The 20,315-nt window shown below is 37.5% G+C and overlaps 1 protein-coding gene across 1 annotated transcript in view; it reads right to left on the minus strand.

The window, feature by feature from the left end:
- The window catches only part of nsmfa (NMDA receptor synaptonuclear signaling and neuronal migration factor a), a 74,504-nt gene extending 61,709 nt beyond the window's left edge, over nucleotides 1-12,795 (minus strand). Inside the window, exon 1 of the mRNA XM_051677370.1 lies at nucleotides 12,562-12,795. Within this exon, the coding sequence (XP_051533330.1) occupies nucleotides 12,562-12,632 (71 nt within the window). The 5' untranslated portion in view covers nucleotides 12,633-12,795. The remainder of the gene's footprint in view (nucleotides 1-12,561) is intronic.
- Nucleotides 12,796-20,315: the final 7,520 nt, after the last annotated feature.

Below are 20,315 nucleotides of genomic sequence, written 5' to 3' on the forward strand. Positions count from 1 at the left end.
TTCAACAAGCCACATGATAAGATGCACGGATTGACTATCTCAGATGCGGAGTCAACTAAGATTCGTCCTCCGCCACCCAGATTGATGCAAGTCACTACACCACCATGAGGACTTAGAGCACATTTGGTATTTGGCATGCCAAATTGGGGAGAAAAAAACAAAACAGGTGCGATATCTGTGGTGTGGGTTCACAAAAACCAACACAGAACAATACAATCCGCAAACTGTGTCGCACTACAATAATCACTCGTAATGCAAGCAATTTGTTTTACCTCCTCAAATGAAGCACGCAAATGAATAATATGAAAGCCAAAAGATGTGTACCGCATTAATTCGGTCATATTTGTTTTTGCAAAAAGTGTTTAGAAATGTATTTAATAATTATTTTCTGCAAGAAGTGTTTCCATAATTTTAAATATTTTCTGCAAGAAGTGTTTATTTTCATTGGATTTTTGTTTTAACTTATGCATTATTTGCTTTGTTGCATTGCTTTGGGAAGATCTTGAGTTTCTTGAGGAAAGTTTATATTAATAATAATAATAATATTGGTCAACAACATATCAGACCTTCATGTCTTTAGTGTGCCAATAATGCCTCAGAGCCAAGTCACAAAGTTCTGAAACAGAGCATACAGTAATTCTGTCTCTCTTTCGCTCGCTCCTTACGGCTGGTGGGACTGTAAGTAACAAGTTATTATCTATCCAATCAGATGCACTAAAATGTAACACTGTTTTCTTTTTCTGTTAGTTCTACTGAGCTTTGACTAACATCAGCTAGAGGGGGAATTATTATTTAAATAAAATATCAGAGATAGAGAGAGGGGAAGAAGCAGCAAAGGAAGAAAGAAACAATTTGAGAAAAAAATTGAGACGGGAGGGGGGATAAAGAGAGAGAGATGTTCACAGTAAAGATGAAGGACTAAAGCGAAGACAGCATGCTCTCAGACATGTGACTGATAAAGATGTGGAAGAGAGGTGAGAGGAACATGAAATATGAAAGCATGTCAAATATGGTCAGAGAAGATACAGGAACACTTCTGATTTTTATCCAGTTGGGTAAACACCATTTAAAACAAATTACCATTATAAACTAACCTAATAAAAAAGGACAAGGATGAATTTACCAAAAACTTGTCCTGGTCACATACCACACATATCACATACCTGCAAAGAAAAAAAAAAAAAAAAAAAAAAATGTGGGGGTTAAATATGACCCAGACATGTTCTTGACAGGTTTTGAGAAATTCGCCCACAGAGATCTTAATGCAACCTAGTCAAGTCAAGTTATTTTTATTTGTATAGTGCTTTTCACAACACACATCATTTCAAAGCAGCTTTACAGGAAATCATGCATTAACAGAAAATGTAACACAGTGATCATTGTGTAGTTTGATTAAATATGATTGTAAATTGTGTATAAAAATAAATATTTAAATAATAATTGTATTTAGAACCCCAGTGAGCAAGCCAAAGACGACTGTGGCAAGGAACTCAAAATTCCATCAAATGTTTGTTAATAAAGAAAAATAATCTTGGGAGAAACCAGACTCACTGTGGGGGCCAGTTCCCCTCTGGCTAAACAACATGAATATAATGCCAATATTAGTTATTTGTGTGCAGTGCAAGTCATAGTTTAAAATGATTAAACTAAGTAAGTGTTAAGGGCCAGTGTTGAAACAAAGATTTTGTATGAGCTCTAAAATGAATTACTAATGTTTTTGAAGTCCATCCTGGATTAACTGCAAAAGTTCACATAGATGCATTGTCCTTTGTTAGTTGGCTGATGAAGGCTTTTGTTGGTAACCAGTCTAGCAGCCAGTCATTTCTTTATAAGACTAAGTTCAGGTGTAATTCTTACAGTAATAAATGATGAAAATGCATCACATTGACAGGTACTTCCGTCCTAAGATAATTACTTTAAAATGACTTATAAAAATTTTTATATTGTTGAAGCTTATTTGATCATAATGCAAATTTATTACATCTAGTCCACTATATCACTCTTTTTATAATTTCCTGTTAATTTTGAATGACCATTTTATGCAAATATGTCAGTTTATGCAAAGGGTTTAGGCCTCTTTCTCTCTCTTTCTGCTCAACAGAAGCAGCTGATAAAAGCTTGGGCAAAGTAGGAGGGTGCAGAATCCATGACACTATACTCAAACACTCTCACACACTAACACACACAGTAGGCATTCATACATAAAGCACACTTTCAGAAATTCACACATTTAAAACCACTCTCAAAGTTTACATACAAAATGTGGTTTGCTTGGTTTAGCTCCCTTTCACAAACATTATCAGAAGGGCAGTTTCAGAAAATGGGATAAAAGGATTGTAAATAAAAAACAAAATATCTTATAATTAGGGCTGGAAAATGTAACATGTTAATTGGCGTTTAGCCTGTGGCTAAAATTGGCATATATAAATATCCAGGAGGTACACACTTGACTCAACTACACATCCTAGCACAGAAACTGATTTTGTGGAGCAGTGCACCCATTTTTATTACGTGCAATGCATGTCCCGATAATAATTAACATAATGAACATGGGAGCGGATTTACAGTATGGAGAATGGAGACCTCACCTGCAAGTGGTGAGCCAGGTGTGGGAAAGATTGAGGCAAGCTGCGTTGTCTCTTCACATTGCCTGAAAACGCTCACTCACTGTCATCTGAACCAGTGTCAAAAGCGAAACTGCGTGCGAGAGACCCAGCTTGTGCGTGATGGAGACTTAGCAGCAAGAGAATATAATAGTTTTTAAACTTCAGCTAACTTCAGAATTCAGTTAGGTTTATATCTGTATGTATAGTGTCTTAATGCACTGGCAATGTACACTTAAGTTTATCTTCCCAATAAAGATCGATATGAACTTAATCTGACCATTTGATCCTTATTATTAAAGTCCACTGGAAAACCCAGTGTCCAACTTTTAACTACAGCATGTCCACTGATTTTATGGCACGTCAGTATATACTTGCATCAAAGATTTATGCCATTCAAAATGTGTCTAATTAAGTCTATCTGCAAAAAACTGAACATTTTAACATATTTAAATAATTAAAATAAATTATGACTAACCAACAAAGTATAAAGTAAATATATTTATGATTATATTTTATTGTTTTCATGTAACACTCTTCTTCTTTCGGCTGCTCCCATTATGAGTCGCCACAGCAGACCATCCGTGATCTGCATATTTGACTTAGCACGTTTTACAGCAGAGACTCTCACTCACAACTACGGGGCAATTTAGAGTCTCCAGTTCAATGTTTTTGGACTTGTGGGGGAAACCAGAGCTCCTGGAGGAAACCCATGCAACCACAGGGAGAACATGCAAACTCCACACAGAAAGGCCCAGTTGAGCCAGGACTCAAACCCAGGACCTTCTTGCTGTGAGATGACAATGCTAACCACTGAGCCACTGACAATGCTAACCAATGAGCCACCGTGCCGCCCGTTTTAATGTAACATTAACCATGATTAATTACTGCGATTAATTAGTTACACTTTTTTAATTAATTAACATCCCTACTAATAATCAAAGTTGAAATGTCTAATTTCTGTGCCACTAGCGTCACCAAATGGACTGCAAAATTATCACTGTTTTAAAAGATTCCAGAACCCCAACTTAGATTCCAGAACCCCTACTAGAATGTCATGTTCTAGTAGGGCATATTTGCAAAGCATATGGGTCTGCACAGACCACAGATTAAAATGTCACCCTCCTCCCTCAAAATCTTCAGAGCTTAGCTGAATGATGTTTGAAACCCTCGCTCTACCCATCTTCTCTCTCTTGCGCGCGCGCGCATAACAGCAGAGACAACAATGTCAAAAGCGTAATAGCAGAGTGTCGGAGTCATCCTGAGATCTGCATTATCTCACACGGTCAGACTAATTACAGGACATGCCCTTATCTCTGCCACCAGATAATAAATAGAGCAGGAAGTGAAGGGGGAGATGTACTGTACCACGCACTGACTGCTTCAAGTGTATAATAAGTGGAGTCTCCTCAAATTGGTTTACAATTACAGTAATACTGTTAGAACTCTAAGAATAAAAATTAAACCATTTCTCAAACTGGGGGGTGTTATATAGGATAAGGATTTGCTCTTCTTGCTTAGATGCACAACTCTTTGGGCACCGCTTGTGCTTTCTCATACTTCAAATTGTGTGGATTTGTTGAGAGGAGATGTGCTGTTACTTTTCTAAGCAATCAGACTTATGATTTTCAATAAAACTGGTAAATAAATCCCATAGACTTACATTGAAGTCGGGACCCCGAGCCATTTTTAGGGTCCAGAATATCACAGCGATTTAGAAGTGCGCTCTTTTTATTTTGGGCCATTTAAGGAATATTCTGGGTTCAATACAATTTAAGCTCAATAGACGGCATTTGTGGCATAATACTGATAACCACAAAAAATAATTTTGACTTGCCTATCCTTTTCTTTAAAAAAAGCAAACATCTGGGTTACAGTGAGAAACTTACAATAGAAGTGAATGGGGCCAATCCGTAAACGTTAAAATACTCACTATTTCAAAAGTGTAGCCACAAGACATAAACAGTATGTGTTAACATGATTTTAGTTTAGTAAAATCGCTTACTAACCTTTTCAACAAACGCTAAAACCCAAAAATGACTTTACAAAAGGTGATTTAAACAACTTTACAGCTCAAATAATACATGAGTTTTAACAGAAGAATTAATGTAAGAGCTTTTATAAAATTATAAGCTTCACATTTCTGCCTTTAAACCCTCCAAACATTGGCCCCATTCACTTCCATTGTAAGTGCCTCACTGAACCTCGCTTTTTGCTATTTTAAAGAAAATGAGGCATGAGTTAAAAAATTTTTTTGTAGTAATCAACTTTATGCCACAAATGCTGTCAATTCACCTTAACTTGTATTGAACCCGGAATATTCCTTTAAGCAACCACCTAGCAAAACCCCCCAAAACACAGCCACCAACAACACTCTGGCAATATTGTACAGGAAAGCACCATTTACACTGAAAAGTAGTATTTGGTAAAATGTAATAAATCCTAATCTACTTGCTGAAAATAAAAATCTTAGAGCATATTAGATCAGCTTAATTTTCAAGAAGGTTTTAACTACTTTTGAATGGGCAATGCTGGTCTTTTACTGGCACAATCTGATTAAGCTGGGTAATGTGTCAAGAAGACCAAATTAACCAGTGTAGCCATGTTGAGTGACCTGCAAAAACCAGTATGAACATGCCAAAACATACATTATAACCGTAACCTGCAAAATAGTCTAGTAATAGCTGACCTAGGCTGGTTTAAGGAAAAAGAAATAATTTATAAATAAACAAGCTATATGTAAAAATCTTCATAGGCTTTCTTTTTTGGTATTTTATATGATTGTACAAGCTATTTCTAGAATGGACGCAAAGTAGGGCTCTAGACTCTTGCAACGAAACTCTTTGAGAACTTGTGAAATGGCAGTATTCGGCAGACTTATCCATGTTCAAAGATCAATGAGTCACATCTCATCAGCCTACAGAGTGTTGAACAAAAACACACTCAAAAGAGCCTCCCACTTAATATCTCGGCTTACACAAAAGAAGTCTCTTCAGATACGGCAGGCATGAGAGAATGTCCGCGACAAATCTTTAAAAGGTCCTGCATAACAGGTCAATGAGTTTCTCTGTCTGTTTTAAGTGTCAAGTTAAGAGATTACGCTGCACTGATCTTAGACAGCTAAAACTGACAGCAGTCATCTCAAGGCTGTCACAGAGGTTAAACTAACCCATTTCTCTATTTTGAAAATAGAATATATTTTATTCACTCTAAGAAGTCCCAGCTCTTTATGGCAGCCAGAAAACAAAAACTCAAAGTCTGCCTGTTAATGACTTTACAGAGGTTGACATAAGTTTTCACATCACACTGGAACATGATCGCACAGGAAATAGGGCAGGGGTTTTGGTTAATCAAACATGCATTCCTGTTGACTGTATTACATAATTTACAATTAAAAATAAAACTTGTATTGGCACCACTCTGTGGACATTTCACCCAGAGACTAGAGATCACATTTGCGAATACATTCAACAGCACTTCCAGTTTCGACCACTTGGGGCACAACCTCATAATAACATAACATCTCACTGATTGAATGCTCAGCCATTGCTAAGTGTTCCCATTGGCAGTTACTTTAATGCGATCTTCTATCTGTGTTAAATACCATGCAAAAATAAATCATATGCATTGTGTAAAAGTGATGTAGGTGAATTAACATGCATATCCATCCACTGTTACAAAAAGGAAAAAAGAGCTTTTGCCGTCTCTCATTGTTTATTACAGTATGTTCTGGTTTGGCTATTTTGTAAACAGTTTCAGACTTGAATGCATGATAAATCGGAATAACGCATGCCTAACTCGGAAATAGAAGCTTCCCAGGTGCATCTGAAGTCAGCACGAGATACATCTGACTTATTTTCCCCAAATAGCATCTCCCTCTAATCCTGCTGCACCTATTTTTCATCTTGATGTTAGAACCTGCAGGCTGCCCGAACAAACTTGAGTATAACAAATGAATGACAAATGGATTTCTGCATGATGTTTTTCCAAGCAAATGTGAAAATGTAATAATTAAAATAGCTGCATCATTTACATTTATGCATTTGGCAGACACTTTAAACCAACATGAAGTACAGTTGTGCTCAAAAGTTTGCATACCCTGGCAGAAATTGTGAAATTTTGGCATTGATTTTGAAAATATTACTATTTAGGATATTTATTTAAGGATAGTGATCATATGAAGGCATTTATTATAACATAGTTGTTTGGCTCCTTTTTAAATCATAATGATAATTGATAACAGAAATCTCCCAAATTTCCCTGATCAAAAGTTTACATACCCTTGAATGTTTGGCCTTGTTACAGACACACAAGGTGACACACACAGGTTTAAATGGCAATTAAAGGTTAATTTCCCACACCTGTGGCTTTTTAAATTGCAATTAGTGTTTGTGTATAAACAGTCAATGAGGTTGTTAGCTCTCACATGGATGCACTGAGCAGGTTAGATACTGAGCCATGGGAAGCAGAAAAGAACTGTCAAAAGACCTGCGTAACAAGGTAATGGAACTTTATAAAGATGGAAAAGGATATAAAAAGATATCCAAAGCCTTGAAAATGCCAGTCAGTACTGTTCAATCACTTATTAAGAAGTGGAAAATTCGGGGATCTCTTGATACCAAGCCAAGGTCAGGTAGACCAAGAAATATTTCAGCCACAACTGCCAGAAGAATTATTCAGGAAACAAAGAAAACCTCACAGGTAACCTCATGAGAAATACAGGCTGCTCTGGAAAAAGATGGTGTGGTTGTTTCAAGGTGCACAATACGACGATACTTGAACAAAAATGAGCTGCATGGTCAAGTTGCCAGAAAGAAGCCTTTAAAAGCCCGGTTACAGTATGCCCGACAACACCTTGACACACCTCACAGCTTCTGGCACACTGTAATTTGGAGTGACGAGACCAAAATAGAGCTTTATGGTCACAACCATAAGTGCTATGTTTGGAGAGGCATCAACAAGGCCTATAGTGAAAAGAATACCATCCCCACTGTGAAGCATGGTGGTGGCTCACTGATGTTTTGGGGGTGTGTGAGCTCTCAAGGCACGGGGAATCTTGTGAAAATTGATGGCAAGATGAATGCAGTATGTCATCTGAAAATACTGGCAGACAATTTGCATTCTTCTGCACGAAAGCTGCGCATGGGACGCTCTTGGACTTTCCAGCATGACAATGACCCTAAGCACAAGGCCAAGTTGACACTCCAGTGGATACAGCAGAAGAAGTTGAAGGTTCTGGAGTGGCCATTACAGTCTGCTGACCTTAATATCATTGAGCCACTCTGGGGAGATCTCAAACGTGCGGTTCATGCAAGACGACCAAAGACTTTGCATGACCTGGAGGCATTCTGCCAAGACGAATGGGCAGCTATACCACCTGCAAGAATTTGGGGCCTCATAGACAACTATTACAAAAGACTGCACGCTGTCATTGATGCTAAAGGGGGCAATACACAATATTAAGAACTTAGGGTATGCAGACTTTTGAACAGGGGTCATTTCATTTTTTTCTTTGTTGCCATGTTTTGTTAATGATTGTGCCATTCTGTTATAACCTACAGTTGAATATGAATCCCACAAGAAATAAATGTGTTTTGCCTGCTCACTCAAATTTTCTTTAAAAATGGTACATATATTACCAATTCTCCAGGGGTATGCAAACTTTTGAGCACAATTGTATATTCAAGGTATACTACTTATTAGTTGCCCGTGTGTTCACTGGGAATCAAACCTGTGAAACTGACATTGCTATACTGCAAATAACAATCTGTATTTTTGTCTTACTTTCCTGTAAAATTATCTATACATCCATAAAACAAGATAAATTAGAAAACAATGTAAGATATTAAGACTTGAATTCAGAGAATATATCTAGATTAAGTTTTTTTTTTTTTCACACCACTGGCAAAATGTTTTTTCTTGTTGTTATTGTATTAATAGACCTCAATAAATTGTTAGATTTATGCTTGAAAAAGAAAAAAATTTTAGTCACTGTTGCAAGGAAAATAAACTTGGCTAATTCAACATACTGTTTATTTATTTATTTTTTATTATATAAATATCCAGTGCACTTTTACTTTTCAAGTAAATGTATCTTGTTTTAAATATCTTTAGATATTTTTACTGGATAACAAGATAAAAATACTTACACAAGTTTATGCAATGTGGTGCCACTCTCTACCAGCTGAACTACAGGAATTAACAAAGCCAATCAAAGTTAAACCTTAACCAAAATACTAAAGGTTTGAGTGATGAACCTGTGTGATAGAAGCATAGCTGGTGACTCAGCCTCTCAGCTCATAAATCTGAGTGGATAAGCATCAAGTGGAACTCTGCAGATCCTTCATGATTAGCATACAAATGCTTTTCAGACCAGGCCCTCCATGCTGACCCACTGCCCCCGAGAGCCTCAAATCCAAAAAATGACTCAGACAAAATAAAACAACAGGCCATGAGAAACAACTCATTGTATAACCCATGTGAAGCAATTCTAAGAAGAACAGAATCTTTACCTGTTAGCACACAACTGAGACCAATAGAAATTGATATCCATGACTTTCACACAACTTTGCCACATTAAGGGAATAGTTCACTCAAAAAATGCAAAGTCATTACTTACTCATATTGTTCCACACCTGCATGCTGTTATATTTTCTGTGGAACACAAAAGTTGCAATGTGATCACACAGGAAATCGACATGTTGCTTCACGATACGTGTTCTGGCCCCATGAGAACCAAGAAGTAATCACGTTCACATTAACAAAGGTCAGCGCAATTTGCAAGTTGCATTTTCCCTCAAAAATTACATTTTTACTCCACTGACGTTAAGGGTTGGGGTTTGGTTTGGGGGTAGAGTTAATAAAATATGCATTCCTGTTGAATATATAACATAATTTTCAACTACAAATATTACTCGCTTTTTGCGCTACTCTGTGGACGTTTCACCCGGATGCTGGTTCTCACACATGCCCATACTTAACGTTCAATAACACTTCTAGCTTGAATTTCAGATGGAATGTGAACTTTTTGGTGCTTTTATGGTGTTTTTCGTCCTTTTTGGAGCTTGATCAGGTGGTCATATAGGCATTCAATAGCAGCATAAGGGGCTGGAACAACATGAGAGTAGGTAAATAATGATTTTTTTTTTTTTTTTTGGATGAACTAATCCTGTAATGGACAGTCCCTTGGAGTGCCTTACTAAAAGGTGGTGCAAGTTCAAATAGTCACCTTTGAGGGTTTCTATCCTGCTTTCAGTTACCAGCACCAATATTTAAACAACAAAGCTACAAAGCTCCCACAGAACTATGCTTTCTTCCTCTCTTTGAAGGGTTAACAAGAACAAACACTACACATGTATAAATATGTACAATATGGGAAGGATTGTGGAGTAGCTGAGAACAATTCAAGAATCTAAGAGATGAGAAGTATTGTAGGTAGAGTGCATGACTACTTCCCGGAAGCAACTTTGTTTATTTTGATACAGTGACAGACTCCTACAGTGCTTCTTATTAATTAATTAGTCATTCCCATTAATCAGTCAGAATTCCCACATTTGCTGCTACTGAGGTTGAGGTACGGGTAGGGTTAGGGTTAGGATTAGGGGTTAGAGTTAAGTTTTGGGGTAAGGGTTGGGTTAGGGGTAAAGTTAAGAGTGTAACTACAAATGTAATTAAATGCAAGTACTTTAAATGTAATTACAATGCAACAACATGTATGTACATAATAAGAACATTGTATCAAATGGTTAATTACATAGTAGTTAAGGCATCCTAATATAAAGTGGGTCCTAACTGTCTGTCATAATTTATACACCCTCATTTTGTTCCAAACCCATTTCACTTTCTTCCATGGAACACAAAAGGAGATATTAGGCAGAATGTTAGCCTCAGTCCCCATTGACTTTTATTGCATCTTTTATCCATACAATGAAAGTGAATGGTGACTGAGGCTAACATCCTGCCTAACATCTCTTTTTGTGTTTCATGGAGGAAAGAAAATCATACAAATTTGGAACAACATGACACATTTAAGTTTTTCAGTGAACTATCCCTTTAAAAATTTACAAAAACCCCATAATGATCAACCACTTATCTTAATATTGGGGGTTGCAGCCCTGAAATCAATACTGAATTTTTGAGAGTGTGTCTATGGCATGAATGTGCTGTGCCTACTTTGGATTTTGTTTGTCATTCCCTGTTAGATCGGTAATTTCTACTTTGCATGCAGAGCTGCGTAGCCTGTTATACCTGACCTGCATACTTAACAGCTTCTCTAATTCACTCTTATGGCACACACATGCAAACATACAGAAATAAACGAATGCCATTGCATTTTCATTAATGAAAACGTCACCTCAATCTGCACCTGAATCATTCAACTCTACAGCGACATTGAGTTGACAAGGTCATTTTGATGACTTCTATCTACTAGAATGACAGTGCCAAAGTTTATCTGCTCAAATGCACCTATTCATTCTTCAAAACCTATATCTGAATCCCAAAGGCAACAGAAGCTAGACGATAAGATGAGCCACTTGCTATCTTATAAATTATGACAGATGTGGCACACATGGAAGCTACTGTAGACGGGCAGTAGTTATGTAAGCACCAATCAATTGTGAAAACAGAGACCAGGACATTTTCTACCCAAACAGCAAGCTGTTTTAGAATAACACGTTGGTTTAAAAGTTTAATCGCACAGTCAAGACGAGATATATATGTTCTATGGTGTCTAAATCATTGTCATGGTCATAAGTAATCATGACACAGGATCACCAAGGGCAGCACACGTCAGTCAGGGCTGATTGACAGATTGAGTCGCATACATGCTCGCCTTTTGAGAATACACAAGCGGTGAAGGACGACTGTCAATGCCTTGATCAAGTCCATCATCTCCAGCCTACACAAGCTCATAACGGGCTTGTTAAACTGTTCAGGTCTATCCATATTTTTCAGTCCGTTTACGAAATAAACACATATGAAACCTAGATGCTAGAAAAGTTATGAAATGAATAAACATGTTTAATATTTAAATGTTCATTCACCTGGACAAAATCCCTTATGAGGACTTTCAAAGCACAATCCTTGCGAGTCTGGTGTATGCTGCTGAGTTTTCTGCTATTTCCAAATGATAACTTTGTTTTCTATTATATTGAGCATAACAGCACATTTTAAAAAACAGTCTGGGGCAACAGTCCTGTTTCGAACAGACTCTGTGCATGCTGTGAGACTCCAAACAGAACAACAGGTACAGGTTTTTTTTACACTCAAGGAGATATAGTAATAATTCATTAATAAACAATGAATGTCTTGTTGTTATAATTATTATTACTATTATTATCCTCATGATTAATGTTATTAATATAATAAAAACAACAACAAATAATATATTTTTATAATAATAAATGAACAAAAACAATTTTTTTTTTAAATTAGGCTAATTTAATATTTACATTATTTTTTATAATAATATTAGGCCTGTCATTATTAATAATAAAATAATAATAGTAATAATTAATAATATTTAAAACATGTCTAAATATATTAACAATCATTAAATAAACAATAAATAATAATGTAGGTAGATTGTAAATGTTTTTTTTTTTTTTTTATCTACGCATGTATTATATACCTTATTTTTTGTGGAGCATCTGAGACGGGACGCAGACGTGGTTCTCCTTACTTATTGTCAATATCAAGGTGCTAAATATTGATGTGCTATTGATGAAAGTGGTAACGTTAAAAAGCACTTGTTATCGTAATGTTTGTCTTCAAAATGACCGGTCTGCTCAACCAAAATCACGGTTGACCTTTCCATATAGCCAGGAACGCATTAAATATCGTCCTCGAGCGCGTTTTGTAACTTCAGGGCGCGCAGAGCTTGTGAATCCACACGTACGAATGCAGAGCTGAGCTAACGGGCTGCATGCGGAGTTCAGGGTAAAAAGCGGCCACTCACCTAACTTTGGCTGCCACCGAAGAAATCGCATCATTTCTCAGATTCTTCCTTTTGGACACTGCAGTTCCCATGCTGGCATGGAAACAGCGCTTGCAAGAAAACAGCACATTCCAAATGTCAAAGCATTGGAGAAGAAAAAATGATGGGAACAGGCTGTTTTTGCATGAAAGTATTTATATCTTAACGCACAATCTGGAGGTGATGCAGGACAGAGGACGCCGCTGTCTCTCCTCTTGCCAGTGACAGCTAGTTTCAGAAAAAACACAAGCGCTTACAAATCCCTCCCCTCCTCTTTCTCTCTCTCTTCATTAATATGAGGAAGAAAGGTTGTCTTGCCTTTAGGAGAGTGTTTATGGTAGTGGGAGGGTGTGGGGGGGGGTACCAGACAGGAAGCCCGTGTGTCCATATATGGAGCGACCACTCCTCTAATTCCACCCACTCGTGAAGCAGGTCCAGCGCAAATGTCAGGTAGGGAATAAGCGGAAGTGACCGGAACACAAGCAGATGTGCAGAAATACCATGCATTTCACGGGGAAGACTGGAAGTGTAATGTTAGACAAAGTCATTAAGCATAATCATAATGTTTGAAGAAGATCATCAATATATAATGCTACGCTTCATTATTTACTGTGCACAGCCTACTGTATCTGTACAGAGCAATATTATCAAACATATTGCTAATTATTAATAATTCCAAATGTCAAAGCATTGGAGAAAATATGTGAAAAATGATGGGAACAAGCATTTATTTGCATGAAAATGTTTTATGCTGTATATATATATATATATATATATATATATATCATAACGCACAATCTGGAGGTGATGCAGGATCCAACCATACTGTGATTATAGTATCTATACTTACCATCCTGCAACAAAATCCATCTATCCATCAAAAACATCCATCTGTCAATCCATCCATACATACTGTGACAAAATCCATCCATCCATCCATCTATCTATCCATAAATACTGTAACAAAATCCATCCATCCATCTATCCATGCATCCATCCATCTATACTGTAACAACATCCATCCATACTGTAACAAATCCCATCCATCCATCCATCAATCCATCTGTAACTAAATCCATCCATCCATCTAAGCATCCATCCATGCATCCATCCATCCATCCATCCATCCTGTAACATCCATCTATTATCCATCCATCTATAAATCCATATATACATATGGTAATAAACTCCATCCATCCTTCTATCCATGCATCCATCCATCATGTAACAAAATTCATCCATCCATCTATACTGTAACAATATCCATCCATCCATCCATACTGTAACAAAACCCATCCATCCATCCATTTATACTGTAACACAATCCATACATCCATCCAACCATCCATCCATGCTGTAACAACATCCATTCATCCATCTATCCATCATGTAGCTAAATGTATCCATCCATTTTTACTGTAACAAAATGCATCAATCCATCATGTAACAAAATCCATCCATGCATCCATTCATCCACCCATACTGTAACAGTAACAATCCATCTATACATTCATACTATAACAACATCCATCCATCCATCCATACATACATACATCCTGTAACAAAATCCATCCATCAACCATCCATCTATATTGTAACAACATCCATCCATCCATCACGTAACAAAATCCATCCATTAATCCATCTGTTCATCCACCCATACTGTAACAAAATCCATCCATCTTATACATCCACACTGTTACAACATCCATCCAATCCAATCATACTGTAACAAAATTCATCCATCTATACATCCATACTGTAATAACATCCATCCATCCATCCATCCTGTAATAAAATCCATCCATCCTTCATTTAACAAAATCCACACACCAATCCATATGTTCATCCACCCATACTGTAACAAAATCAGTCCATCTATACATCCATACTGTAACAACATCCATCCATCCATACTGTAATAAAATCCATCCATCAACCATCCATCTATACTACAACAACACCAGTCTATCCATCCATCCATCCATCAACCATCCATCTATATTGTAACAACATCCATCCATCCATCACGTAACAAAATCCACCCATTAATCCATCTGTTCATCCACCCATACTGTAACAAAATCCATCCATCAACCATCCAAATATACTGTAACAACCTCCATCTATCTATCCATCCATCATGTAAAAAAATCCATCCATCAAGCCATCCTTTCATCCATTCATCCACCCATACTGTAACAAAATCCACCTATCTATCCATCATGTAACAAAATCCGTCCTTCTATCCATACTGTAAAATAAACCATCCATCTATACATCCATACTGTAACAACATCCATCCATCCATACTGTAATGAAATCCATCCATCCATCATTTAACAAAATCCATCCATCAATCCATCCGTTCATCCACCCATACTGTAACAAAATCATTCCATCTATACATCCATACTGTAACATCCATCCATCCATACTGTAACAAAATCCATCCATCAACCATCCATCTATACTATAACAACATCAATCTATCCATTAACAAAATGTAACAAAATGTAACAAAATCCATCCATCAATCCATCCATTCATCCACCCATACTGTAACAAAATCCATCCATCCATCATGTAACAAAATCCATCCATCCATCATGTAACAAAATCCATCCTTTCATCCATACAGTAACAAAATCCATCGATCCGTCCATCTAATCATCTACCCATGCTGTAACAAAATCCATCCATCTATACATCCATCCATCTATCAATCCATACTGTAACAAAATCCATACATGCATCCATCAACCATCCATCTATATTGTAACAACATCCGTCCATCCATCACGTAACAAAATCCATCCATTAATCCATCTGTTCATCCACCCATACTGTAACAAAATCCATCCATCTATACATCCATACTGTAACAATCCATCCATCTATACATCCATACTGTAACAACATCCTTCCAATCCATCCATACTGTAACAAAATCCATCCATCTATACATCCATACTGTAATAACATCCATCCATCCAGCCATCCATCCATACTGTAATAAAATCCATCCATCCACCATTTAACAAAATCCATCCATCAATCCATCTGTTCATCCACCCACACTGTAACAGAATCCATCCATCTATACATCCATACTATAACAACATCCAACCATCCATCCATACTGTAACTAAATCTATCCATCTGTCAACCATCCATCTATATTGTAACAACATCCATCTATCCATCCATCCATCGTGTAACAAAATCCATCCACCCATACTGTAACAACATCATCCATCTATCTACCATCCATCTATACTGTAACAACATCCATCTATCCATCCATCCATCCATCATATAACAAAATTCATCCTTCCATCCATACTGTAACAAAATCCATACATCCATACTGTAACAACATCCATCGATCCATCACGTAACAAAATCCATCCATTAATCCATCTGTTCATCCACCCATACAGTAACAAAATCCATCCATCTATACATCCATACTGTAACAACATCCAATCCAATCCATCCATACTGTAACAAAATCCATCCATCTATACATCCATACCGTAATAACATCCATCCATCCAGCCATCCATCCATACTGTAATAAAATCCATCCATCAACCCATCTGTTCATCCACCCATACTGTAACAAAATCCATCCATCTATACATCCATACTGTAACAACATCCATCCATCCATACTGTAACAAAATCCATCCATCTGTCAACCATCCATCTATACTATAACAACATCAATCTATCCATCCTTCAACCATCCATCTATATTGTAACAACATCCATCCATCCATCCATCACGTAACAATTAATCCATCCATCCATTAATGCATCTGTTCATCCAACCATACTGTAACAAAATCCATCCATCTATACATCCATACTGTAACAACATCCATCCAATCCATCCGTCCATACTGTAATAAAATCCATCCATCCATAATTTAACAAAATCCATCCATCAATCCATCTGTTCATCCACCCATACTGTTACAGAATCCATCCATCTATACATCCATACTATAACAACATCCATCCACCCATACTGTAACAACATCCATCCATCTATCTACCATCCATCTATACTGTAACAACATCCATCTATCCATCCATCCAATCCATCCTTTCATCCACCCATCTATCCATCCATCATATAACAAAATTCATCCTTCCATCCATACTGTAACAAAATCCATTCAACCATACATCCATACTGTAACAACATCCATCCATCATGTAATACATTTCATTCATCCATCATGTAATAAAATCCATCCGTTCATCCACTCATACAGTAACAAAATCAATCCATCCATGCTGTAACTAAATCCATCCATCTATCAACATCCATCTATACTGTAACAACATCAATCTATCCATCATGTAACAAAATCCATCTATCAGTCCATCCATTCATCCATCCATACTGTGACAAAATCCATCTATCTACTCATGCTGTAACAAAATCCATCCATCTATACATCCATCCATCCATACTGTAACAAAATCCATCCACCTTTTCTTCCAGTAACAATATCCATTCATCCATCCATAAAAATCCTTGCATCACGTGACGTACACACATTTGCATATGCATTCATACCTTTTCAGTGTTTCAGACACAATGAATGTGGCTGTACTGGTACTCATTTGGAATGCATTCACACATGCGCACTAATATACGTCAGCAGTACAGCAGTGTGGTCGCTCTCCATAACAGCCTGTTAATGGTCTGCAATTTCATCACTAAAGCAGACAGACAAGCCATCCTTCTGCTGTAAGATGGCTAGACAAACTAGCACAGACAGTCAGGGCTTTAGTGCATCAGCAGGAAAAGACCCAAACAAAAATACATCAGTGATACTATGTGCTCATGTTTGTGACCCCTTCAAAAAACATGAATGTTTTTTACATTTATTCTGCATTTTGTGGTTCTTTCCAGGCAAACACATATGCTAAACACTTCTATCTTTGTCATACAGGAAGGTAGATGGAAAGGATTGAAGAACAATATATATTACAGGGCTTCTGGGTTTGTCTGTGGGGGGGTGCCTTTTTAAAAAAAATAATACGAGGTAGCCCTGGGCTACGAGTGTGCATGCTGGAACTGCTGAACTGCCAGGAATGAAACAATTACAAAATGCCCTCTCTCTAACACAGCACTAAGAAGGGCAGCACTATGTACAGCATGTACTGGCAATAGTCAATACAAATTGTTAATTATCCCCACAGATTGATGTGGATGTTCATATCATGAGCAGTTGACCATAACAGATTAATTATTTGAAAACTGTATTAAAAACAATTCCCCACTTTTTCCCCCACCTCTGCATAATTGGATATCTTTCTGCTATTTTCCCAACCGAATAAAATATATTGTTCAATACTGGCAACACCATGACAATTTACAATGTCTGCAATGAATAACAATTTTAAGTTAAAGAAATTACTCACCCAAAAACGATAGTTCTGTCATCATTTACTCACCATCATGTCGTTCCAAACCCAATCTGGTCTTATAGAAACACATTACTATACCTACATTTTTGCACAATTATTTTTAAGTGTCTTGTTGTACGTATCGCTGCACTTTTCTGGAGAAACAAACACTAGCGGTACACAAGTAAAAGAGCAGATTATAAATTTATAAACACGTTTCGCTCTGTTCCTCACACAATGCTATCTTATGACATGTAAATACTTTTACTATAGTGCCTGACTTGTAAGGCAATCCATTTTAACTTTTGCATTACATAACAAACAACATTTACAAGCTTGTTCAAGAGCGATCAAGTTGCAAAGTGAAAGACCAGTCACATGGGCCAAAAGTCTCAAAGAAGTACCATAAAATGATGTGGTTGCTTTAGCAATTGCCTTTTTCATCTTATATTAGCTTTTATGATACTATCAGCTAGGTTTAGATTCAAGGTTAAGGCTAGGAATTAGCTTTTGTTGATTTAAAATTTGATAGAGCATTAACCTGAAAAAAAAAGAAAACTAATCTGTTTGGGAGAACATTTAACTTGCTTTTACACAGTGTACATTTCAACTAAGAACTGCTGCAATACGTGTTATGAACCACGTAATGTAATTTAGCAAAAAAATTGATACGTCACATAATTTTCATCTGATTAAGCTGTCCAAACCTATTACTGTCTTTCATCTGTGGAACACAAAGATGAAATGTTGCATCTTTTCCAACAAAAGCATACATTGCCCAGGAGCTGAAGATTGGTGAAGCAATATGTTCTTGCCACAAAGGATGCCCTCTTCCTTTTTTGTGTTTTAGATAAAATCCTCTCTCTCTCATACACACATCTGGCTAATTTTTTGAGGGAGGAGCTTCTGATCCCATCTCTCAGTTTTCATTGTTCTGCCAACTGACTAGCCGTCCAACACAATCAACCCAACAAGGTCAGCCAAAAAACTGGCACTCCCATTACTCCACTGGTTGATAGTCTGCCAGAACCACTATCAGCCTACAGTACATTGTGTTTGTGGGTTAAAAACAGCTAATAATGACATCATACTAATTAAATCTCATAAATTCCCATGGCAAGAAGAGCAATCCTCCAAACCTGTTGAGATAATTGAATTAGAGCCCGTCATCTTTGCTACTTAGCCTAATTTGAAACTTAATTTGAATAATGCAATAATTGATAATTTCGTTGCTAAAACAGGCAAGTGATCTTATTCATTTTGTCACGGCTTCTGTTTCAGCCAATTTCTTGAAAAAATAATGGTTCCCATGGAATTGCAATGTGGTTGCTAAAGCCGGCGGCACACTAGCAGACTTAAAACAACTCTATTTTGACCGAAGGTTTTCTGAGTGTTTTTTTGGGTGGTTACTTACCGGCCCAAGTCAAAAGAGCCATCCCCAGGTCTTTATGATGTTTAGGTCCGTAAATGTAAGTGGGTGATTTTCACAAAACCTGTAAAGAAAATGTCCTGGTCATATTAACCCCAAATCAATACAAATATATACACTGATGAGCCAAAACATTGGCTATGCCTAATAGGCTGTTGGTCCTCCACGTGCTGTGGATTGAACTTGTTGGTCCAGCACATCCAACAAATGCTCAATCGGATTGCGATCTGGGGAATTTGGAGGCCAGGGCAACACCCTTAACTCTTCAACATGTTCCTCAAACCATTCCCGAACAATGTGTGCAGTGTGGCAGAGCGCATTATCCTGCTGAAAGAGGCCACAGCCATCAGGGAATACCATTGCAATGAAGGAGTGTACCTTGTCTGCAACGATGTTCAGGTAGGTGGCATGTGTCAAACTGACGTCCGCATAAATGGCCGGACCCAGGGTTTCCCAGCAGAACATTGATCAGTGCATCACATTCCCTTCACCGGCTTGTAGTCTTCCCAAAGTGCATCCCGGGCCATCACTTCCCCAGGTAAACGGCACACACATACACAGCCGTCCACGTGATATAAAAGAAAAAGAGACTCATCGGACCAGGCGACCTTCTTCCACTAATCCAAGGTCCAGTTCCGACACTTGCATGCACTTTGTAGGTGCTTTCGCAGGTGGACAGGGGTCATCGTGGGCACTCTGCCCGGTCTGCAGCTACGCAGCCCCATATGCAGCAGGGTGCGATGCACTGTGTGTTGTGACACATTCCTCCCATAACCATCATTACAATTTGTACACCTTCTGTCTGTTCAGACCAGACGGAATAGCCTTTATTGCCCTCACGCATCTATGAGCCTTTGGCACCCAATATCCTCTCGCC

Source organism: Myxocyprinus asiaticus, chromosome 38, assembly GCF_019703515.2.
Source record: "Myxocyprinus asiaticus isolate MX2 ecotype Aquarium Trade chromosome 38, UBuf_Myxa_2, whole genome shotgun sequence".
NCBI lineage: Eukaryota > Metazoa > Chordata > Actinopteri > Cypriniformes > Catostomidae > Myxocyprinus > Myxocyprinus asiaticus.